General features: G+C 45.3%; 1 protein-coding gene across 1 annotated transcript in view; it reads right to left on the bottom strand.

Annotated features, from left to right (window-relative positions):
- LOC115458797 (phospholipase A2 inhibitor 1-like) overlaps positions 1 to 25036 on the bottom strand; it is an 84092-nt gene that overhangs the window by 29454 nt on the left and 29602 nt on the right. Inside the window, exon 2 of the mRNA XM_030188609.1 lies at positions 22518 to 22637. Coding sequence (XP_030044469.1) covers positions 22518 to 22637 — 120 coding nt within the window. The remainder of the gene's footprint in view (positions 1 to 22517; positions 22638 to 25036) is intronic.

Below are 25036 nucleotides of genomic sequence, written 5' to 3'. Positions count from 1 at the left end.
TCAAAAGACAAAGATGGTATGTGGGAACATGTTCCTTTTGTTTTGTGGAATGCAATGATATATTATAAAAATACACTTGATATTTGTTTATTACTACTATTTAAAAAAAGAGAAGTATTGAATAATGAGGAAAGAGCTATCTTCATGCAGAAGTTCTGTCCAGCGTCAGTCTGGGGCCATCTAAGGGGCCCTTTTACTAAGCCGCGTTGGTGCCTACGCGCACACAATGTGCGTGAATTTGAAACTACCGCCAGCTACCGCGTGGCCGAGGCAGTAACTTCATTTTTTACGCACATCAACTATGCGTGCTGTTACGCTAACCAGGCAGTAATCAGCATTGTACGCGCATAGACGATTACAGCGCGGTTAATGCGTGAGACCTTACCACTAAATGAATGAGTGGTGGTAAGGTCTCAGACCCAAAATGGATGTGCGCCAATTTTTATTTTGCCGCACATCCATTTTCAGCCAAAAAAAAAAGGCTTTTTTTATAGGCATGCTGAAAAATGGATCTGCGCACATCCAAAACACACGCCTGCACTAGCGCAGGTCATTTTCAGCACACCTTAGTAAAAGGACCCCTAAATGTGCCAACATTTTCCAGTTCTGTTGTATATATTTATTTCTTCTTAAAGTCTGTTTGGATGTAAATAGCATTTTTCTCTTTTTTTTTTAATATTTTGTCTCCCAGCTGTGTGCTTGTATATAGATGAGTCCTGTTATTTTATTTATATTTATTTATTTAGATTTTGCTCACACCTTTTTCAGTAGTAGCTCAAGGTGAGTTACATTCAGGTGCACTGGATATTTCTCTGTCTCAGGAGGGCTCACAATCTAAGTTTTTTTTTTACCTGAGGCAATGGAGGGTTAAGTGACTTGCCCAAAATCACAAGGAGCAGCAGTGGGATTTCAACCGGCCACCTCTGGATTGCAAGACCGGTGCTCTAACCACTAGGCCACTCCTCCACTCCGACCGTATTATCGAAACGATAGTCGGCTATCTTGTTTCGATAATACAGTCGGGACACCGCTTTATGGGGCCGCCCATCTAGATGGCCAGCCATCTAGATGGCCAGCGCTGTTCAATTATGCCCCTCCATGCGTCCAGTTGAGCTGGAAGGTGTCTTTTGCTTCTCTTTTCAGACTCAGATACTTTGGGCAGTATCTGGGATACCTGGCATTCAGTGGGGATGTGAACAGATCTATTATTGGCTCGCCCCATTTCTTGAAGAGGGAATGAGTAGCAGTGATCTTGAGCAACCACTCGTGAGGTTCCAGCTTCCTGCTAAATAAGTCTGCCACAGAGTGCAAGATCCTGTTCCTCCCTGCTTGTTGATGTAATATATTACTACTTGATTGTCCATGCGTACATGCATCACTTGATGCATCAAGTGTTGCTGGAATGTTTGTAGAGCCAGTTTGATCACTTGCACTTCCAGGAAGTTGATATTGTGCCTCTGTTCTGCCAGAGTCCAGGAGCCCGAATCATGTAATTGCTGAGATGCGCTCCCCATCCTTGCTTTGATGCATCTGTTGTCAGATAGAGGATTGATTGCGGATAACAGAACAGCACTTCCAGTAGAAGATGGTCCATATATGTCTACCACTGAAAGTCCGAGTTCTTGTGTTAAACCAACTCTCTTTGACTGACTTGAATCCAGCAGTCTCTGAGGTGCCATGAAGGAGATGGCACCATGGAGACTGTAGTTGCAATATGTCCCAAAAAGACTAATAGCGTTCTGGCTATCGTAAATGTGACCAATTGAAGACGAAACACTAGTACCCGTACTGTTTCCGCTCTGGATGTAGGTAATTGTGTTAACACCCAAGGTGTTTGGATAAACGCTCCAATGAATTTGAGCTGTTGCACTGGAATCATCCGAGACTCGTCTTGGTTGATCAAAAATCCCAATTCTGAGAGAAGTTGAACAGTCTTTTGCTGTGCTTGGAAGGTGCTGTTTGATGTCAAAGCTGAGATCAGCCAGTCATCTAGGTACAGAAACACTGCAATACCTAGATGAGGCACTACTGTTCTGTCCTCTGACAGCCTTGGACTGGTTTATAATGTGATCCTAAAATGTGTTTAATGCCTTTACTGTTATTCTCATTTCTAAGGACTTTCATGGCTGCAGTTCTCACTGCAAAGATACGTGAGAAATGCATTGTGTGTAATGTAGTTGGCAGGTAAATGCAGCCACACTTGCCTGTCTGTATAGGAACTGTTACCATTGGTTGCGCTGCTGCCTAGACCTCCTCTCTTTCTCAGCCAAGCTTGGCTCCTTTGTCTACCTGATCATTTCCTGGTCATTCTTACTATCTCTGTCCTGAGAGGTCAGTCAGGTATGACCTTTCCCTCCAATCGAGGGCCGTCCTCTTGGACCTCCCTTGCCACCTTATGGCAGGCTCTGTCCCGATTGGCCTTTGCCGCCTCCTTCCTGGGCTTGCGAGCCTTCTTGACCTGCCTGTCCCTCTGGCCATGAGGCATTCACCATCTTGCTTCAGACCAGCACTTGTCCTGCTTCCAACTCCATGGAATGAACTTGGTTTTTTACCTTGAAAATATCTCCTCTCTAATGAGATATTGCACTCTCCAGTCACCCAGCTTTGAACCACTTCTATCTGCTCAACTATTTCTCACCTGCAATAAAGCTACCTCTCTTCAGATCTCCACCTCAAACCACTGAAACATCTCTCAGGATTACGGAGTCTCTGTGCCCTGGAGCAATACTTCTGAACATCTGACTGTGAGTAATTATCTGTGATTTATTCAATAAAGAAACTTCATAAAATAATAGAGACTTCAGGTGTGAACTGGTGTGCCAAGGTTATACTTTCAAAATATCAAGACTTTGTAGTCTAACAAGTCCTGAGAGGCTTGAATAACTACCATGATGACACATTTTGTTAACCCCTTTGGGGCCAGAGTGAGTCCATAGGGAAGAACTTGATACTGGTAATGCTGATCTCACAGTTGAAAACAGAGATACTGAGGAACTGAGTTCAATTCCCAGCACAGGCAGCTCCTTGTGACTCTGGGCAAGTCACTTAGGGGCAGATGCAGCAACCAAACGTAAAAAAATCAAAATCGTTAAAGTCCCTAACGATTTTTAAAAAACGAAGAATGCACCAAAAAAAAAAGTCACACATGCTCAGATCGGTATTCAAACGTACAATGTATCAAAGAATCACAATACACATCGGTAATCGGCCCCTAAATCATGCGCAGAGCAGCCAAGCGTTTTGCTGGCTGCTCTGCGCATGCTGCAAACGTAAAAACAAACAAAAAAAAAGCCACAACACATACACGTGGCTACCCGGTCAACAAAGGATCGGGAGGGGGCAAGGGCGCTCATCAGGAGCGTCCTGTATGGACGGCCTTGCCCCCCCCCCCCCGCTGCTCCCCACTTTCCGCCGCTCCCCCCCCCCAAAAAAGCAAAATGCTAGCTGCCCCGGTCCCCCTCCCTTCCCTTCCTGTTCCTGTGTTCTGCAGAGCTAACTCCGCCTCCCGTCATTCTTTCGCCCCGTGCCCCGCCCCCGCTGCCCCCCCTGAGGTCGACTACGCCGCTCCCCCCCTCCACCGAGACCCCCCTCCCTATTAACGACCCGAGCAGCGCCTCTCACCTCTTTCTGAAGCGCTGCACGGGCAGGAAGATCTATTGTGTTGGCTGTAGAGTCTCCATGACGTCTCTTCTTCCCTGGCCCAGGCCCCGCCTCCTTCTGACGTAGTCAGAAGGAGGCGGGGCCTGGGCCAGGGAAGAAGAGACGTCATGGAGACTCTACAGCCAACACAATAGATCTTCCTGCCCGTGCAGCGCTTCAGAAAGAGGTGAGAGGCGCTGCTCGGGTCGTTAATAGGGAGGGGGGTCTCGGTGGAGGGGGGGAGCGGTGTAGTCGACCTCAGGGGGGGCAGCGGGGGCGGGGCACGGGGCGAAAGAATGACGGGAGGCGGAGTTAGCTCTGCAGAACACAGGAACAGGAAGGGAGGGGGACCGGGGCAGCCAGCTAGCATTTTGCTTTTTCGGGGGGGGGGGAGCGGCGGAAAGTGGGGAGCAGCGGGGGGGGGGGCAAGGCCGTCCATACAGGACGCTCCTGATGAGCGCCCTTGCCCCCTCCCGATCCTTTTTTAATTTTTTTTATTTGATGTGTTTTCTGACGTCCTTTGGACCAATCACAGCGCTTTTAGCTCTGCTAATGCGCTGGGATTGGCTCAAAGTTTGTTTATTTTTTCACTTAATGATTTTTCCTGGCACAGAGCTGTCCTAACGAGAGGTCCAGACCTCTCGTTAGATTTCCTGCCTTTTTCCTGCGTAAAGGCAATCGGAAAAGGTTAGTGCATGTCGTTTCAATGGGGTTTTCACACTAATTGCTCATCTCCATTCCGTTTTCGTTAGCTGCTGGCTTCCTCGGTAAAAGCCCTTTGATGCATGCAACAGATCAAATTTTCCTCGTTGGAGGGTCATTAAAGGCTCATTTAGCTTTAGTGCATCTGCCTCTTAACCCTCCATTGCCCCATGTAAGCCACATTGAGCCTGCGATGAGTGGGAAAGCGCGGGGTACAAATGTAACAAAAAAAAAAAAGATGGGTAGATTGGATTGTGCAAGTAAGCGTCTTTCAAGTCCAGCAATGCCAACCAAGTGTTTTTGTCCAAGAGTGGCAGGATAATAAGAAGAGTCGTCATTCTGAATTTCTCTCTTGAATTATTTGTTTAGTGGCCATAGGTCAAGAATCGGCTAGACCCCACTTTTATGAGAAGATATTTGGAATAGAAGCCGGTATTCTAGTGCAATGGCTATACTGGCTGTATTGCATTGACAGCTAATAAACAGTCGACTTCTTCCTGCAATTGACTGGTTTGATTTGCTGAAATTGCCATTTTGATTAGATGTTTGAACAGTGGTTGATGGATAAAATAAATCTTTGCAGGGCGGGAGGGGGTCAGTGACCACTGAAGGAGTAAGAGGGTGTCATTCTTTTATTTCTGCAGTGGTCACCTGGTCATTTAGGGCATTTTTTTGTGGCTTATTTGGACCAAAACGGCTAACTTATAGTGTTGGATGTTTTTGTTTTGTTCTATTATGAAAAATGTCCAAGTGTTAGGAATGCCCAGATCCCACCCTTAACACACCCCTGACATGCCCCCTTGTGATTTGAATGCACTTCTGACAGACTTTGTAGAAAAACATCTAAAAATTGTTTTTGAAAATACCAATTTGGATGTTTTTATGAGAAAAACATCCAATTGTAGATTTATGCCACTGTTTTGGACATTTTTCTCTTTTGAAAATGAGCTGCATAGTCCTCCAAATACTCAGAGCAAAATTTTCACTTATTGATTTTATTTCTGAGCTGTCTTTGAACAATGATACATTTTTAGTTTTAGGAGATTTTAATATGCCTATGCTTTTCAATTTGTACCTTGCTCCTTTGGCTTCACTGTTGGAGAGCTGGGATTTTACATCTCATTTTTTTTGCTGAAGATATAAACTTGTTTTTATGAAGGATGATCAGATGCAGGTCACGTCCAATCTTAATTGTAGACGTGATTTTTTTGAAAAATGGTTAATAGATCATGATCTGTTTATAAATCTGCTGCTACTTGGCTTTCTCGTAGAGGCAGGCTCTTGATTGTTCATCCTTCAATAGGCAATCATTCAGTTCCTCTCAAAGATGATATACTGACTCTTAGTTTTTATTGTGATTGTGCTATGAAATTTGTAAATCAACCAAGTTGATAAAATATGTTACTTTAAAAATGAGGCAAATCCGGCACCTTAAACCTCTTCTGACTTGGTCTAATTTTATTAAGTTAATGCATGCATTTGTCACAAGTAGAACTGATTACTGCAATTCTTTGTATCATGGAGTAATTCTAACCAGTCAGAAGAGGCTTCAGCTTGTACAAAATACTGCTGTAATTCTAGTAGTTAACGGAAAGAGAAGTGATCATATAACGCCAATTCTTTTTTTTTTCAATTTTATTTTTAATTTTATTCAATAACATTTACAAAATCGGCAACACTGTCTCATATATCATTCACATCATAACAAAGTCTGTATAGCCACAACATCTTAAACTCTTAACACATCATAGAGTTTGTCCAACCCTCCCCTCCCCACCCCCTCCCCTAAGGTGATGGTGCTAATGTAGCTCTCATCTGCTCATATGGTTGCCATATTTTCTGAAACAACTGGAGATGCCCCGTCCTTAGTGCTGGCAACTTCAACATCTGGTGAATATAATCCACCTTGCACAGTACCCGTTGCATAGATGGGGTCTCCAACTGCTTCCAGGCCCGTGCTAATACCAGCTTGGCCGCCACAAAAATTGAATAACCAATTTATGATCCTGTACCCGACATTTCTTGGGCCTAGAGTGCAACAAACAGTATTCTATCTGACAGGGATATTCCCCCTTAGTTATCGTATTAACCATCGCAAGCACCTGCCCCCAAAATGTCTGTACCTTTGGACACTCCCACCATATGTGTATGAATGTTCCCAGTTCACCACACTCTCTCCAACAGTCTGCTGAGACCTGTGGCGTATAATACCACCAGTATAGGATTTTATATCCATTTTCGATCAGTGGCTGTGTGATTGATGGCTTCAACAGATACCTATAGCTGCTTGCCCACCACTCTGCCGTGTAACTTTTCTGAAGTACTTCTTCCATCTTCCAGTATAATATCCCTGCGGAGTAGAGAGCAGCAGCAGCGCCCTATATAATCTTGTTACACTACCCATCCCCCTCCCCCTCTCACCGCTCTTTCCAATCCCGTTTCTGCCAACTCCAGCTCCTCCTTTGCCCGCCTAAGAATAAAGTTTCTCAGACAATGATAGTATACTAAATCCCTTTCCTCCAACCCACATTCCTCTTTTAAGTGCCCAAAATCCTTTACATTCCCATTATCACAAAATTGCCCTAACATATATAGCCCCTTATGAGCCCATTTCTGATAAGTTTTCTCTACTTCTCCCAGTGGGAATCCTGGGGCTCCACATATAACCATCTTCAAAAAGTATTTTCTCTCAGGGAAAACTCTTTTTCTTATTTGAAGCCAAGTATATAACAAATGACTCATCCCCAACGGAAGCCTCCGTGCAGTGGCCAATATAGCACTTCCCGACTTCCACAATATATCTCCTAGAGAATGTGTACCCATCCACGCTCTCTCCCACTGTAGCCATTTCTTCGAGCTTTTCGGGGTCCACTCTGCCAACACCCTTAATTGTGCTGCTTGATAGTATAAAGAGAAATTAGGGACTCCCATTCCTCCCCCCACTGGAGCTTGATACATCATCGACCTACGCACCCTAGGTGGTCTCTTCCACCAAATGTAAGCAAACACTTTTCGATTTAGTTGTTGGAAGAAGGCCTGAGGGATCAGTATCGGCAATGCCAAAAATAGATATAACAGCTTTGGGAATATCAACGTTTTTATCGCATTAATTCTCCCCATCCAGGATACATTTAAGCCCTCCCACCAATCTAAGTCCTCAAACAACTCCTTTACCTTCTTAGGATAATTAGCCCTGAATAAATTCTCTATCTTAGGGTCTGTATTCCCAGGTACCTTATAGATTTCGTTGCCCACACAAATGGATGTGCCTTCTGTATCACTCCTATTTCTTGGAGGGGGGGTGCTGTGAGGTTAAGTATCTCTGATTTTGTTACATTGATTTTGAAGCCTGACATATAACCGTATTGAAGAAACACCTCCATCACCCGTTTCAATGACAGCTAAGGAAACAGTTGACATTTTGATTACTGCCATGTTAAGCCTAGAGCATTTTTGTAGTACCGTGTTTCCCCGAAAATAAGACACTGCCTTATATTAATTTTTGCCCCCAAAATGTGCTAGGTCTTATTTTCAGGGGCTGTCTTATTTTTCGGGGAAACATCGGGGTTGGCCTGCCCGCCCGCCCTCCGTCGCTCCCGGAGCTAGCCTTGGACGCCTCCTTTCGCCTTCGCAGCGGCGGGGCGGGCAACTCCTTCCTTCCGTGTCCTGCCCTCGCCTGACGTAACGTCTGCGAGGGCGGGGCACGGAGGGAGGGGGAGGTCTGCCCTGCTGCTGCTTACTGCGAAGGTGGGGGGAGATGTTTGGGGTTGGTTCTGGGAGCGACGGAGGGTGAGGGGGGGGGGCCCGGGGGCGGCCTTGTCCGGCTCTCGGTGGCCCTGCTTTCAAACAAAAATTTGCTAGGTCTTACTTTCGGGGGAGGCCTTATATCTACCAATTCAGGAAAACCTCTACTAGGTCTTATTTTCGGGGATGTCTTACTTTAGGGGAAACAGGGTGTCTCTTAGATTATTATGGGACTACTGTGTTTGGAGTGTGGGGTTTCTCTATTGTTTATGCCACATCCATGAATAAAGATTTCTTCTTGCTGAAGAATGTACATATGCAAATCCAGTAAACCTAACAAACTTACAGCCGAACACACATGTGAAGTAATTAATCTTTCTTTGTATGATGCTGTGTGATTTGGGTCTTTGTGTAATGCTGTCAATTAGAATGTGGTGGGGTTTTTGTGTATTTTTGTTTTCATGCAGCCTTGCTTTTTAACTCTTGTTAGTGTGAAACTCCATTTGCACTGTTTACGTACCTGCTGAGAGTAAATTAACAAATTAAATAAAGTACACTTTTGGATATAGTGTAACGGTCTCAAAACAAAAGTACACTGATTTTCTGTCAAAGGCCATATAAAATCGCTGTTTTGCCGATTGTTGAAATGTAGTTACTAGTTGTACTTGTTAATGCTGCAGTTTACAAGCTGTCCAGGAGAGGGCGCTGCTCTGTTGCAGTTTGTACTCTCTGTTTGTGAATGTAATGGGAATGTCTCAGGGAAAGTACAGAGTAAGTTTCACAGTGCGTGTCTTTGTGAAATGTTGCTGAATTAATAATTAGCTCAAAAGTGATGTTGGGGAGTGTTTTTTTTAGTTAGCCAGGAGAGTACCTAGGACTTTTGACAGACCCAGGCATGGTCTTTGTATTTCTGTTGCAAGATGTGTAAGGGGAAAGGGAAATGTGACTTGATATACCACCTTTCTGAGATTTTTGCAACTACATTCAAAGCGGTTTACATATATTCAGGTGCTTATTTTGTACCAGGGGCAAGGGAGGGTTAAGTGACTTGCCCAGTCACAAGGAGCTGCAGTGGGAATCAAAGTCCACTGCACTAACCACTAGGCTACTCCTCCACCTGGCAGCTAGATTTTCAAATTAATTTTTAACTGTTCAAAAAGCAAAAGTTTAAACGCAGAACAGTGGCATCCGATTGTATTGTTACTGAAAACTAAAAAAAAAATGTAAATTATTTTTCTCATGTATCAAAATGAATTACAAGTTAAATCATTTGTGACAGAAAAGCAGGAAAAAACAATTTACAAAATTAGAAATCAACTTAATTGTACAAGAAAAATTGCATTCCTCCACCACAACTAGAGAGAGTGAAAGGAAAATCAAGATCAAATAGAAACAAAATATAAGGTAAGGCTATAAACGTGAGAAACTCCAGCAATAAACTGTATTACTTGCTCAGTTTGTCCGTTTGGGATCTTAACGTCCAGGAAGGCCTTCAACTTTTCTGCTTGGAAAAAAGTATATATACTTCACTTACAATCAACAACAACAAAAAAAGATGCCCCTAAAGATTATACATCTTGACGCAAAGCCAAAAAAGCTTTTCGACCATCTTGAGTCTGTTTTGTAGCATCTGGGTAAACCCAGACTTTCTCAGATGTTTACAAGATTAGATCTTTTTTTTTTTGTATCACTGTACCATCACATATATGGTCAGTGGTGTAACCAATTAGCAGAAATATGATGGGCCTTATAAAGGGTTAACCATCTGTTATGTTCTTTACACAGAAATAAATATTTTTTAGTGTATAGACAAAGGGACTATGAAGTCCGTCAGAAGTGCGTTCAAATCACAAGGGGGGGCGTGTTGGGGCTTTTCAAAGGCGGGATTCGGGTGGACATTTTATCGTTTATTGAGCTTGTTATATCGCCCATGTTGCAGGCAAATCAGAGTGGTTTACAAATAAAAATATCCACGCCAGGAAAGACCTAACCATAGAACGTTCAGTCATAGTAAAGAGACCAAACATCACAAAAGGACAAAGGAACAAAACAAAAACGTCCAGGACTGAAACAAAGATGTTTTGGGCTAGACCTGTTTTCAGAAAGAAGAAGGCACCAAACAGGTGCCCTAAATGACCAAATGACCCCTGGAGGGAATCAGGAGTGACCTCCCACCCTCAAAAAAAAATGTGAATAAAAATATGACCAGCCCCTATCGGACCGACCGTTCACTTGTCTATTAGATTGTGAGCTCTTTGAGCAGGGACTGTCTCTCTTTGTTAAATTGTACAGCGCTGCGTAACCCTAGTAGCGCTCTAGAAATGTTAAGTAGTAGTAGTAGTAGTACTGTTTCAGGTGGGCTAGGGTCAATAATATATCATCAGCAAACAACATGATCTTGTGCTCCAGCTTGCCTCTAACCACCTCCTCCTAATCTTTTTGGCCAGGGGCTCTATAGACAGCGCGAATAGTAGTGGTGAAACCGCGCATCCCTGTCTCGTTCCCCTATGGAGCTCTATCAGTTTAGACTGTGTACTGTTTATCTTCAGAGTTGCCAGCGGGTTAATATATAACAATGAGTGTGGCAATTCTCGCACTTCATCAAAGAAGGAAATCACCCTTAGCAGTGTGGGCGCTAGCCACTTGGCAAATATCTTATAAAATCTTGCAGGGAATCTATCCGGTCCTGGAGCTTTATTGTTGGGAAGGTCTGCAATTGCCCTTTCTACCTCCTCCAGGGTTATGGCACCCAATAACTTTTCCATCTCCCCCCTCGATATAGTGGGCAGGTCCACCTCCTGTAAATATTGTTCCATTTCCCCCGGGGCTGCAGTCTGTTCAGGCTGATAGAGGCGGTTATAGAATTCCCAGAACACTTCCTGTATTTTATCTGTTTTGGTAATTTGCTCTCCCGAGTTATTCTTCATACTAGTAATGTAGTTACGCTGCGCTCGATTTTCAAGCTACTGGCTTTGTTGCCAAACTCAAAATGTTCTTGTTGAGCTTGCTGCATCTGGGACACAATCCAGCTTATTTTTGAAAGAGATGGACGCCCATCTTCTGACACAAATCGGGAGATGGACGTCCGTCTCAAAAACAGGTATAATCGAAAGCTGAATTTGGACGGCCCCAACTGCTTTCCGTCACGGGGACGGCCAAAATTCTCGGGGGTGTGGCCAAATGGTAGCGAAGGCGGGACAGGGGCGTTCCGGGGCGTGGTTAACAGATGGACCTCCGCGCCTGATAATGGAAAGAAGCAAGACGTCCCCGATGAGCATTTAGTCCACACAAAGTTGGTCCTGTTTTTTTCACGACCAAGCTTCCAAAAAGTGCCCAAACTGACCAGATGACCACCGGAGGGAATCGGGGATGATCTCCCCTGTCTCCCCCAGTGGTCACTAACCCCCTCCCACCCTAAAAAACAAACTGTTTAAATATTTTTTCCCGCCTCTATGTCAGCCTCAAATACCATACCTAGCTCCATGACAGCAGTATGCAGGTCCCCCCAGCAATTTTAGTTTAGTTGGTGTTGCGCGGGACCCATGCAGAGAGCAAAAATCGGAAGAAAAAAAAACATGCAAGTGCAGTCAGGGAGGTAAAAAAAACAAAAAACATGCAAGTGCAGTCAGGGACGTCCAAATTAAAACAATAGTAATGGGGGGACTTGAACCAGCCACCTTCTGATTATAAGACTTGTGCTCTAACTACTGCACCACTTATGCAGCTGTTTAAACATTCCTTCCCTTTCCATTAAGTCCCTCCAAGTTTCTGTCAGCCAATCACAGCTCATTTACCTGACATCAGTGTCAGCTAAATGATCTGTGATTGGTTGACAGAAACTTTGAGAGACTTAATGGAAAGGGAAGGCACTCTAGGCAGCTGAATAAGTGGTGCAGTGGTTAGAGCACAGGTCTTGTAATCAGAAGGTGGCTGGTTTAAATCCCACTATTACTGCTGTTTTAATTTGGACGTGCCTGACTGCACTTGCATGTTGTTGTTTTTTTTGGACGTGCCTGACTGCACTTGCATGTTTTTTTTTCTTCCGATTGTTGCTCTCGGCATGGGTCCCGCACAGCACCAACTAAATGAAAATTGCTCTGGTTCGAATCCCCTTATTACTATTGTTTTAATTTGGACGTCCCTGACTGCACTTTCATTTTTTTTTTTTTTGGACATCTCTGACTGCACTTGCACTTCCGATTTTTGCTCTCTGCACAGGTTCCGCGCAGCACCAACTAAACTAGAATTGCTCCGGGGACCTGCATACTGCTGTCATGGAACTAGGTATGATATTTGAGGCTGGCATAGAGGCATCTCAGGGGGACCAGTGCACTACGAATGCTGGCACCTCCCATGACCAAATGGCTTGGATTAGGTCCGTTTTTGAGATGGCCGGCAGCGGTTTCGATTATCGCTGAAAACCGCGGACGGCCATCTCTAGGTCCAGCAATCTCACCATTTGTGTCGTCTATCTCTAGAGTCGACACAAATGACGGGATTTCAGCGGGCCGAACCGTATAATCGAAACCAAAGATGGACGGCCATCACGTTTCAATTTTACGGTTCGCTCCGCCTCTTTGCGGAGCCATCTCCGGAGATGGACATTTTTACACATGGGCGTTCACGTTCGATTATGCCCCTCAATATCTGCCATCTGCAATTCATTAAGTTGGGTCCTGAGTTGGTGCAATTCTCCCGTCTTTTTGCTATCTAGCGGATCTGCCTTATGCGCTTTCTCCATCTCTATTAGCTTGTTTCTAATGTCAGTTTCTTGCCCTCTCTTCATCCTGTTGAGGTGGACCTGTAGTGCAATAAGTTGTCCTCGCACCACTGCTTTTAGCCCCTCCCATAGACTAGCAGGCTGTACCTCCTCCGTATCATTAAATTTCATATATTCTGTTATGCCTTTTTCAATCTCAATTACGTTCTGTGGTTCTAACAGAATTGCCTCATTCAAACGTCAGTATCTTTGTCCTTTATGCTCATCTCCTATATTCATCGTCAGGATCACCAACGAGTGGTCTGTCCAGGCACAAGGCTCAATCGTTACCTGACTCACTGTTCCCCTTATATTTCCATCACCCAGCCAATAATCGATTCTCATATATGAGTTATATTTGGGAGAAAAGTATGTGAAGTCCTTATCAAGCCCATTCAGATCCCTCCATAAATCTACTAATCCCCACCATGCCAGCCACCCCCTTGGGGCGATTCTATCACTCTTAGCATAATCCGTCCTACTCCCAGAATTATCTACTCGGGGATCTATCGTAAGATTTAGGTCTCCTCCTAGCAACAGATGGCCTTGCGCATTTTTTTGTATAACCCTTTCCAGTTCACTCAAAAACATTCTCTGGTCTTCACTGGGCGCGTATACACACACCATGGTATAGTAGACACTGTATAGGGAAACCACCATCATCACATATCTACCTGCTGTATCTTTTATAGTTTTATGTATGCTCCAAGGATGTGCGTTTGATAGAGCTATAAGCACCTCCCACTTTTTTTTATCATCTGTGCTTGAGGCACATTGTACTATAGAAAATCGCCTATGCCTCACCAAATGCTCATGGCTTCGCTTCAAGTGCGTTTCTTGAAGAAACATTACATCCGCTTTTATACGTATCATTTCTCTAAACATCTGACTTCTTTTTTGAGGTGAATTAAGGCCTCTCACATTTAACGTTACATATTTGAGTACCGTCATATTGTCCTACGATAGTCCCGCGTATCCAACCACCACCACCTATTACGAACACCCTCCCACCCCCTCTCCCTACCTTCCCGCTCCCCCATCCAGCATCTATGTACCCCTCCCTCCCTCTTATTATTCTTTTCCCCTATCCCTACCCCTCATCCCTTCCCTCTCCCACTAATCCTTAGCACCTCTTCCATATTTGAGCAGGTGCTTTACGGCAGGATAGTGACCTTCTTGACCACAGTTTATTATACTGATCTTTATCTGTAACCCCTCTCCCACAGCTCTTTAACCCAATTCTAATCCAACCTTTTATCACAACATTCCTGACTCCCACCTCCTGCCAGCCTCTCTCTTACGCCCCACAAATATCTCCTCCACTACGTCAAGTCAATAACAAATCCAACAGGTAATCTTTGAGGGCTCTCTTTCAGTCAGCCCCATTACTAGTCTTATGAAATGTTGTGGAGATTGTTTCACCGTAGTCGTCCTGCCGATTGTTGACGCTGCAGTCTCTTGCACCCCACTCTTTGCCACTTTGGGTGGGAGCTCAAGCCACCAGCCGATCGTTGTACCAGTGGCGTAGCCAGAAGGCAATTTTTGGGTGGGCCAACAGGTTGGATGGGTGGGCACTAGAGTTGCCAACTTTTTTGAAAAAGAAAAAAACAGCAAACCTGATGCACCCATGCTCTGTCCCTACCCCACTCCCCATAACTTCAATGAGGGTTGCAGTGCAGGCTTCAGTGGCTGCAGGCCAATTTAGAGCTAAGGGAAGTACAATAGACTGCACTATTCAGCCCCACTGAGCCATGGTCCTCCAACACATATATGGTATTGAAGCCAAACACATTCTGCATCCAGAGAACCTCCTGGCCCTCCACCAACAATGGATACAGAGCACAGCAAGGACAATTCTCCATAAAACTCATCATATAAAGAAATTTTGTTTTCTAGTGTAATCTCAATTACAGACATATTATAAATTAACTTTAAAAAAAATCTATAAAACAAAAGTCACTCAGAACCTTGAGCAAATCTACCATGCCAACACTAACTTCCAAAAACAAAGATCTTACCTATGAAAAAGAAGTGCCTTAAATATTATAGTAGGGCCCTACAATACAAATACATTTATCAGGAAAGCTGAACAAGCCAAATTACTACAGAATGCTACATGGAAACTTCATGCTAACAGAATACCTCAGTCACACACCCAAGACACAAATGCCAAATACAGAATAAGTGACCACAAACTCTAGAAATATAAATTAAATGGAAACCCCAAGAAACTAGACCTTGCATGTAGTACAACACCAGAGAAACAAGAAAGAAAGGCATTTGCTCCTGTGCAAAATATAAAGATGGCACATGCCAGGGATGGTGTTAGGGGTTGGTTCCTTGGCCAGAGAAAGCCTGCATGCTGGAAGCTGAAGGCGCAGCCTGGTAATGGACTTTGGGGTCCTTTCCTAGATTTCTGTCCTGGACCCCAGCCATGTTTACCATCAACTTTGGCAAGATGTACATTCCAAATCCAACATATTATATTCACAACATTGAAAATAAAATATTTTTTTATACCTTTTTGTTGTCTGGTCATTTTTTCTCAAATCATATTGGTCCCAGTCTCTGGTTTCTGCTTCCCTCTGTCTTCTCTTAACTCACTTGCCAGGGTCTCCTATTTGACATTTCTTCTTTCTTCATGTCCATCATCCATCTCCCATCTCTGTTTTCCTATATTTCCTTGTTCATTATCTCCCCTGTGTTCATATCCCCTCATCCATCATCATTCCTCTGTGCACCTATGCACCCCATGCCCAGCATATCCCTTCTGCGTTCCTATTCTCTCCCTTGTCTAGTATCTTCCCCCCCCCCCCCGTGTCCATATACCCCCCTCTCCAGTGTCCAGCATTTTATCTCTATTCCATATCCCCGTCCCCTTCCCCCCCCTTGGTCAGGCATTACCCCTCCGTGCCCATGTGCTATCCCCATACAGCATCTCACATTTGTGTCCCTGTCCCCATGCTCTCACCTAATGCCCATCATCTCCCTTCTGTATCTGTATACTTCCCTATGTCCCCTTTCTTCCTCCTCCACACCAATGTGTCCCTCTCCTCTCTGATCCCACGCCCCAACCAGCTTCTCTTCCTCTCTTTCCTTCCCCTTATGCATCTGGCTCTTTCTCCCTGCATCTCTCTCCCTTCCCTCTGCATATCATCATCTGCATATCCAGCACCTCTCCTTCCGCTCCCCCCCCCCACACGTCCAGCATCTCTCTCCCTTTCATCCAGCCCCCATACATGTCCAGCACCTCTCCCCTTCACTTCAACCCTCTGCATATCCAGCACTTCTCCCCTTTCCCTCCACCCCCCTGCATATCCAGCACCTCTCCCCTTCCTTCCACCCCCCTATATATCCAAAACCTCTCCCCTTCCCTCCAAACTCCCCTCTGCAAATTCCAAAACCTCTCCCCTTCCTTCCAACTTCCCCTCTGCAAATCCAAAACCTCTTCCCTTCCCTCCAAACTCCCCTCTGCAAATCCAAAACCTCTTCCCTTCCCTCCAAACTCCCCTCTGCAAATTCCAAAACCTCTCCCCTTCCTTCCAACCTCCCCTCTGCAAATCCAAAACCTCTTCCCTTCCCTCCAAACTCCCCTCTGCAAATCCAAAATCTCTCCCCTTCCCTCCAACCTCCCCTCTGCAAATCCCAAAACCTCTCTGCCTTCCCTCCAACCCTCTGCCCCTGGCAAGTCCAGCACCCTTCTGTTCCCTCCCCTCCCTGCCTCCCCTTACTTCTGGGCCAGCACGCAGCACCCCACTGACTTCCTCACCCCTCTCCCACCCCTGCCGCAGCGCTTCATTTAATGTTGTCGGCGCTGCCGTTACAGTTTCCCACCCCCGCGGCGGCGCTTTACACTTTACCTAACAGCCAACGCTACAGATGCAGCGCTGACATCCGAATCCGACGTCCTGCTCCGGGGCCTTCCGCATCCCGCCTTCGTAACAGGAAGTTACATCAGCGTGGAAGGCCCCGGAGCAGGACGTCGGACTCGGACGTCAGCGCTGCATCTGTAGCGTTGGCTGTTAGGTAAAGTGTAAAGCGCCGCCGCGGGGGTGGGAAACTGTAACGGCAGCGCCGACAACATTAAATGAAGCGCTGCGGCAGGGGCGGGAGACGGTCAAGATAAGGATCTGCTTCTGGGCGGGCGGGCGGGCCTGAGGCTAAACTGGGTGGGCCTGGGCCCATCCAGGCCCACCCGTAGCTACGCCCCTGCTTCTAATTTATCAACAACTTGTTGCTGCCCGATGCGTAGGTCCGTAATCTGTATGTCCAGGGAGCCCAGCGCTTCTGCATGGTCGTCAACTCGGTTCTCGATCTCCTTCACTCTATGGCCCAGGTCCGCGATCTCTCCCCTTAGGTCTGCTCCCAAGGCTGCAAGATCAACATGAACTGCCTTTAGATCTGAGCAGATCTCCTGCAACCACTCGCGCAGCTCCGAGAAGCTTCCCTCCTCCTGATCCGCCTGATCTTGCGTCTGGAATAGATTTGTACCCGATTGCTCTCCAATCAAGTCCTGTGTATCGGGGGGAGCCTCCGTTCAATCCGCCATGTGTTTCTGGGCCGTGCCACTCGTAAACGCGAACTGGGACAGATTCACCGGATCCCCTCGCGCTTGCATTCTCTCATTCATGCTCTGCCCTTTGTATCTCTCTTCCGAGCCGATTTTAGCCCGCTTTAGCTGCTGCAGGAAGGGGGTATTTGCCAACTATACTGTGGGTTTTCAGGAGCCCAGCACTCAAGCGGCCATTAGCTCCGCTGACGTCACTTCCTCCCCCCATATAACGCCAATTCTGAAGGACTTGCATTGGTTGCCTGTTTCTGCTAGAATTGTTTTTAAGATATTACTACTACTACTACTACTATTTAGCATTTCTATAGCGCTACAAGGCGTACACAGTGCTGCACAAACATAGAAGAAAGACAGTCCCTGCTCAAAGAGCTTACAATCTAATAGACAAAAATAAAGTAAGCAAATCAAATCAATTAATGTGTACAGGAAGGAGGAGAGGAGGGTAGGTGGAGGCGAGTGGTTACAAGTGGTTACGAGTCAAAAGCAATGTTAAAGAGGTGGGCTTTCAGTCTAGATTTAAAGGTGGCCAAGGATGGGGCAAGACGTAGGTTTATTCCAGGCGTAGGATGCAGCGAGACAGAAGGCGCGAAGTCTGGAGTTGGCAGTAGTGGAGAAGGCAACAGATAAGAAGGATTTATCCATGAAGCAGAGTGCACGGGAAGGGGTGTAGGGAAGGACGAGTGTGGAGAGATACTGGGGAGCAGCAGAGTGAGTACATTTATAGGTTAGTAGAAGAAGTTTGAACAGGATGCGAAAACGGATAGGGAGCCAGTGAAGCGACTTGAGGAGAGGGGTAGTATGAGTAAAGCGACCCTGGCGGAAGACGAGACGGGCAGCAGAGTTTTGAACCGATTAGAGAGGGGAGAGGTGACAAAGTGGGAGGCCAGCAAGAAGCAGATTGCAGTAGTCTAAACGAGAGGTGACAAGGGTGTGGATGAGGGTTTTGGTAGAGTGCTCGGAAAGAAAGGGGCGGATTTTACGGATGTTGTAAAGAAAGAAACGACAGGTCTTGGCGATCTGCTGGATATGAGCAGAGAAGGAGAGAGAAGAGTCAAAGATGACCCCAAGGTTTCGAGCTGAGGAGACAGGGAGAACGAGAGAGCCATCAACAGAAATAGAAAACGGAGGGAGTGGGGCGGTGGGTTTGGGGGGAAAAACGAGAAGCTTGGTTTTGGTCATGTTTAATTTCAGGTGGCATTGAGACATCCAGACAGCAATGTCAGACAAGCACGCTGAAACTTTGGTTTGGATGCAAGGTGAGATATCAGGGGTAGAAAGGTAGATTTGGGAGTCATCAGCATAGAGATGGTAGGAAAAGCCATGGGATGAGATTAATGAACCAAGGGAAGAAGTGTAGATAGAAAAGAGGAAGGGGCCAAGAACAGAACCCTGAGGTACGCCGACAGGCAGAGGGATAGAAGTAGAAGAGGATCCACCAGAGTGAACACTGAAGGTGCGGAGGGAGAGGTAGGAAGAGAACCAGGAAAGGACAGAGCCCTGGAATCCAAGTGAGGACAGGATATCGAGGAGTATGCTGTGATCGACAGTGTCAAAACAGCGGAAAGATCAAGAAGAATGAGGATGGAATTTTGGCCTCTGGATTTAGCCAGTAATAGGTCATTGGAGACTTTAGTAAGTGCAGTTTCGGTTGAGTGGAGAGGGCGAAAACCAGATTGTAGTGGGTCAAGAATAGCATGTGAGGAGAGAAAATCAAGGCAGCGGTGGTGAACAGCACGCTCAAGTAATTTGGAGAGAAAAAGGAGGAGGGAGATGGGTCGGTAATTAGAGGGACAAGTTGGGTCGAGTGAAGGCTTCTTAAGGAGAGGTGTGACCACAGCATGTTTAAAGGCAGTAGGGACAGTTGCAGTGGAAAGTGAGAGGTTGAGAATGTGACAGATAAAAGGAATAAGAGCAGGTGAGATGGCATTAAGAAGGTGGGTGGGAATGGGATCAGAGGAACAGGTGGTACATTTTGAGGAAGAAAGGAGAAGTGTAGTTTCCTCTATAGTAACTTCAGGAAAGGAGGAAAAGGAATGAGGGGAAGGAGAGAGAGGGGAACGGATTAGTGGAGGGAGAGGTGGCAAGGTAGAGAATTCAAGGTTTATCTTTTGAACCTTGTCGTGAAAGAATTCAGCAAGGGTCTGAGGAGATAATGAAGGGGGAGTTGGGGGAGAGGGCACCTTGAGGAGAGAGTTCAATGTGGTGAAGAGAAGTCGAGGGTTAGAGCCAAGAGAGTTGGTCAGTTGGATATAATAATCCTGTTTGGCGCGTAAAAGAGCAGATTGGAAGGAGGTCAGCATGAACTTAAAGTGTAAGAAATCAGCGAGGGCCCGAGATTTCCGCCAGAGGCGTTCGGTGGAGCGGGTACAGGAACATAGGTAGCGGATATTAGAAGTCAGCCAAGGTTGGGGTTTTGTACGCCTTATAGGGCGGGTCACCAAAGGTGCAAGAGTGTCTAAGGCAGAGGATAGAGTATTGTTGTAAGAAGAAACAGCCTCGTTGACAGACGTGGATGGTGCCACAGTAGAGAGGAGGTTTGAAACATGGGAGGATAGAGATGAAGGATCAATATCGTGAAGATTCCTAGATAAATTAGATAAGATAGGACGGGACTGTGAGGGAGGAGATTTAAGTGTGAAAGTTATAAGATGGTGATCAGAGAGGGGAAGATCAGAGGCAAGGAAACTAGAGGGTGAACAGTTGGAGGAGAAGATGAGATCAAGACAGTGACCATTTTGATGAGTGGGGGAGGTGGAGCATAGTTGGAGATTATAGGAGGATGTTAAAGCGAGTAACTTGGAAATATAAGAGTTGGAAGGATCATTAGCAGGAATATTAAAGTCATCAAGGATGAGAGAGGGGGAGGAAGGATCATGGAAGAAGGCAAGCCAGGCATCAAAGTCACTGAGAAAGGATGAAAGGGACTTATCAGGGGGACGATAAATGACCGCTATTCGAAGAGGCAGAGGAGAAAAAAGGCGGATAGAGTGGACTTCAAAGGAGGAAAAACAGTGAGATTGAGGTGGAAGAAGGGGTTGAAATCTGGAGGAGGGAGAGAGAAGTAGTCCAACACCGCCCCCGCGACCAGCAGGGCGAGGAGTATGTGAAAAAAGATAACTGCCATGGCAGAGGGCTGCGACTGAATGTCACGGTTGTGCCCAGGTCCCGGGCTCGTAGTCACCTCAGTCCCCGGGGTTCAGACCTGGGGAATGCTGCGAGGTGATGGTTTACCGCTTCCCGTGTTCCAGAAGATATGCTGGTCCGGTCCGGATCTTCCAGCTCTCCAGATTGTTTTGGGAGTTTTTTGGAACCAAGCAGCACCCATACCTGGTGAACTCCCTTGTGACCTGCCTTTATTAACCACCTGGTAAGGTTCTTAGTTGCCTTGCAACAGTGTTTTTCAGAGGCGTTCCTTTGGTGTGAAGTGTTGCAGTGCCGTTGTGCTGTTCGTGTTGGTGACTTTTACTCTGCTTGTTTTTTGGACTATTCTTCTGCCTGCCGACTGCCCAGACCCAGATTGTTTATTGGACTATTCTTCTGCCTGCCACCTGCCCAGACCCGGTTTGTTTATTGGACTATTCTTCTGCCTGCCTGGACCCGGATTGTTTATTGGACTATTCTTCTGTCTACATCCTGCCCTGACCCGGCTTGTTTCTGGATTGTTTGTTTGCCAGCGTGTTTCTTGTGTTCCTGTTATTTGTCAGCCTGCTGCTGTGTCCTGCTTTGTCCTGCAAGTCCTACCGGCCACCTGAAGCCCAGAGCTCAACTCTTGGTGAAAGGTGGCCAAGTGTAGGTGAAGCCTTACTCCAGTCCACCGTGTTCCAGTTCCGGTCTGCCTTATCTGGTGTTGGGTGATTCTCCTGCCGCTGCTGCTCCTTGGCAGTGGCCCAAGGGCTCACAAACCCAGGTTCCTGCTGTGTATACGTGACACTGAAGCAGAGTCATCAGGGCAGAGCCAGGTTTCTGTTATGGCGAGCAGATGGAGGTGACGCGAGATAAAGAGGTCATGGATATAGGGGAGTTTGTTACAGATAGAGCGGGCATTCCATAGGGCGCAAGAGAAGGGCAGAGAAGAGGAGGGGAGTAGAGGAATAGAGATTGTGTTTTGTTTATAAAGCTCTTCTCTTGCATTCTCCTGAATATCTTTCAGAGATTTTAGTTAAACATGATCACCTGCGTTTTTTCTTTGTTCTTCTCAGCAGAGTTTATTCCTTCACTTGAAGTGATCAAATTGACTTCTACTAGGATGAGAGCTTTTAGTTATGTGGACCTCTGTCATGGAACTTATTACCTGCTAATGTTAGCAGTATGACAATTCGTAAAGTATTGAAAACCTGTCTTTTTGAAACTAAGTTTTCTAATTTAGTATTATTGTATAAATCCATTGTAACATTTACCCCGTTTACTACGCCGTGTAGCAATTGCCGGCACAGCCTATTCAAAGTAAATGGACTGTGTCGGCATTAACGCACGGCAGCCACTAGCACGGCTTAGTAATCAGGGGGGTTAAGCTATACAGTTTTATTATGTTTTAAGTACATTTACTTTTATTGTAAACCACTTTAAAACTTTAGTATTAAGCAGTATATCGAGTTAATAAATCCAATTCAATCCTTCACCATTTCCTAGCTTCTGTAGAGAAAGAGAAACACTAGGAGGGGAATAGAGAGGCTAGGACGTAGTGAAAGGAATTGAAAGGAGTTACTCCCTGGGCAAGAGAATGCTGCTGTGAAGGGCTGGAGAATGCAGAAAGGACCCATAAAGAGAAGAGAAGCTGGGCAACGAGGTGGGGGATTGGGAGTAGAGCTCTGGGAAAAGAACAGAGGGGACTAAGAAGGCGTGAAGGGGACTAAACATATTACTTTAGTAAGACATGTAAAATTGACAGGCCAATAAAGTTAACTGACTGTTTCAGACACAGCCAACCAATATGTTGCGGGGAGGGGGGGAGCAGTAGTTAGTACAGTATACAGAAACCTTCCTTCCAGCCCTTTCTTGCAGCCCTCTGCTCAAATCTATGGAAATATAGGATAAAATATGGTGCTCAGGCACCAATAGAGCTTGCATCTATGACCACGTGCACTTCAGCATCAGAAGTCTCACCTGTGCTAGTCTTCAAATACATAGATCCACAGTTATTTCTGGAGGCATCACAAGTTATCTCTGTGCCCTGGCAGTTGTTTTCAGTTATACTGTTACACTTCTGACATTTTAGGGAGTTCACTGCAAAAAACAAGAAGGGAAACACAGTTATTGGTATCATATTATAGCTAACATATTGCAGAGCTGCCAATTCAAGAGGGAGATATCAGCCAGTCCTGGTTTTGGACTTAAATCCCAAAGCATTGTGGTATTTGTAGTCCCTGATTCTACCCACTGAAACCGGTGCTGCAAGCCCCAAAATACAGCAGGATTCTAGGTTGTCAGAAATCCAGGGATGACCTAAAATCTCCCTCCTGGAGCTGGGAAGCATGAACATAAGAACACAAGAATAGCCATACTGGGTCAGACTAATGGTCCATTTAGCCCAGTGTCCTGTTTCCAACAGCGGCCAATTCAGGTCACAAGTACCTGGAAGAAACCCAAATAATAGCAACATTCCATGCTACCAATCCCAGGACAAGCAGTGGCTTCCCCATGTCTATCTCTATAGACTATGGACTTTTCCTCCAGGAACTGGCCCATACCTTTTTTAAACCAAATATGCTAACCGCTGTTAAACACATCCTCTGGCAAAGAGTTTCAGAACTTAACTATTCATTGAATGAAAATTTATTTCCTCCTATAGATTTAAAAGTATTTCCGTGTAATTTATTGAATGTCTGCTAGTCTCTGTACTTTTTGAAAGAGTAAAAAAAAAGTAATCAATTCACTTTTACCTTCTACACCACTCAGGATTTTGTAGACCTCAATTATATTTCCACTCAGCCATCCCTTTTCCAAGCTGAAGAGCCCTAACCTCTTTAGCTTTTCCTCATGTGAGGGGAATTCTATCTCTTTTATCATTTTGGTCGCTCTTCTTTGAAGCTTTTCTATTCCAACTATATCTGTAATATACGGGACCAGAATTGAACGCAATACTCAAGGTGAGTTGCACCATGGAGAAAGAAAGAAGCATTATAATATTCTTGGTCTTATTTTGCATCCCTTTCCTAATAATTCCTAGCATCCTGTTTGCTTTGTGGGCTGCGCGGCAAGGTTTCAGCGTATTGTCTACACTCGGCAAGGTTTAGCGTATTGTCTGCAATGACACCCAGATCTTTTTCTTGGGTGCTTACTCCTAAGGTGGACCCTAGCATCAGGTAATTATGATTTGGACTATTCTTCACTTTGCATTTGTCCACATTAAATGTAATTTGCCATATGGATGCCCAGTCTTCCAATTTCCCAAGGTCTTCCTGCAATTTCCACATGTGTTTTAACAACTTTGAATAGAGGCTCTAAATGGCTTTATTCTGGATTGGCCACTGTTGGAAACAGAATACTGGGTTAGATGGACCATTGGTCTGACCCAGTATGGCTGTTCTTATGTTCTTAACCATTTCTTGAATAACTGGATGATTCTGTTGGGCTCATTTTCAAAAGAGAAAAACATCTAAAAAGTGGCATAAATCTGCATTTGAATGTTTGTCTCAGAAAAATGTCCAAATTGGTATTTTCAAAACCAATTTCTAGATGTTTTTCTATGGAGTCCATCAGAAGTGTGTTTAAATCACAAAGGGGTGTGTCAGGGGCGTGTTATGGGTGGGATCTGGTCGTTCCTAACACTTAGATGTTTTTCAGCCATAATGGACCAAAACAAAAATGTCCAGGACTAAAACCAAGAAGTTTTGAGTTAGTGTTGGGGGTCTAAGGCAGACAAAGCATTCTAAGACCCTAGGCTCGTAAACCTGGAATAAATTGAATCTATGAAATAACAATTAATCAAATCAAGCAAATTTTAATAAATGGTTTTAAATGATACAGAAATAAAGGAAGGGTTAATAAAGGCTCAAGAAAGAGGTATAAGTATGTTCTTGAGGGAGCATCACAGGGCTACTCACTAAAACAAGGAATCCAGATGCGAGTGCTCACTTCCTGGTTCTGAGCACTTACTTATATACTAAAAGTTTTGCTTGGTTTCATATACTTGCTTCCTTTGCAAACTGTCTCTTCAAAACCTGTTTAAACTGGCTCTGTGAAAGGGAAAATTAGGTTCTTACCTTGGTAATTTTCTTTCCTTTAGTCACAGCAGGTGAATCCATTACAAATGGGTTGTGTCCACCTACCAGCAGGGGGAGATAGAGAACACTGAAAACCATAGTACCTCTAGGACAGCTAGCTCCATCTGCCTCTCAGTATTTTGAAGCTTCCAAAGCAATGTTAAACCGCAAAGTAGCATAACATGAACTTTCCTCACAGCGAACGAACGCCCCAGAACAGGAGCAATAACACAAAGGAGGGATGAAAACCTCCTGTAGAAGAACAGAAATCCTGAAGACTGTTTACCAACTTCTCCCAATGAGGGAACATGTCTGCAGGAAAAACTGAACACAAAACAGAGTCAATCAGGGAGGGATCACGGATTCATCTGCTGTGACTAAAGGGAAGTGTAATCCGTTGGGTTGGTCGTGAGCCCTTGG

This window comes from Microcaecilia unicolor, unplaced genomic scaffold (genome assembly GCF_901765095.1).
Source record: "Microcaecilia unicolor unplaced genomic scaffold, aMicUni1.1, whole genome shotgun sequence".
Classification (NCBI taxonomy): domain Eukaryota; kingdom Metazoa; phylum Chordata; class Amphibia; order Gymnophiona; family Siphonopidae; genus Microcaecilia; species Microcaecilia unicolor.
This window is presented reverse-complemented; position numbering and strand designations above follow the sequence as displayed.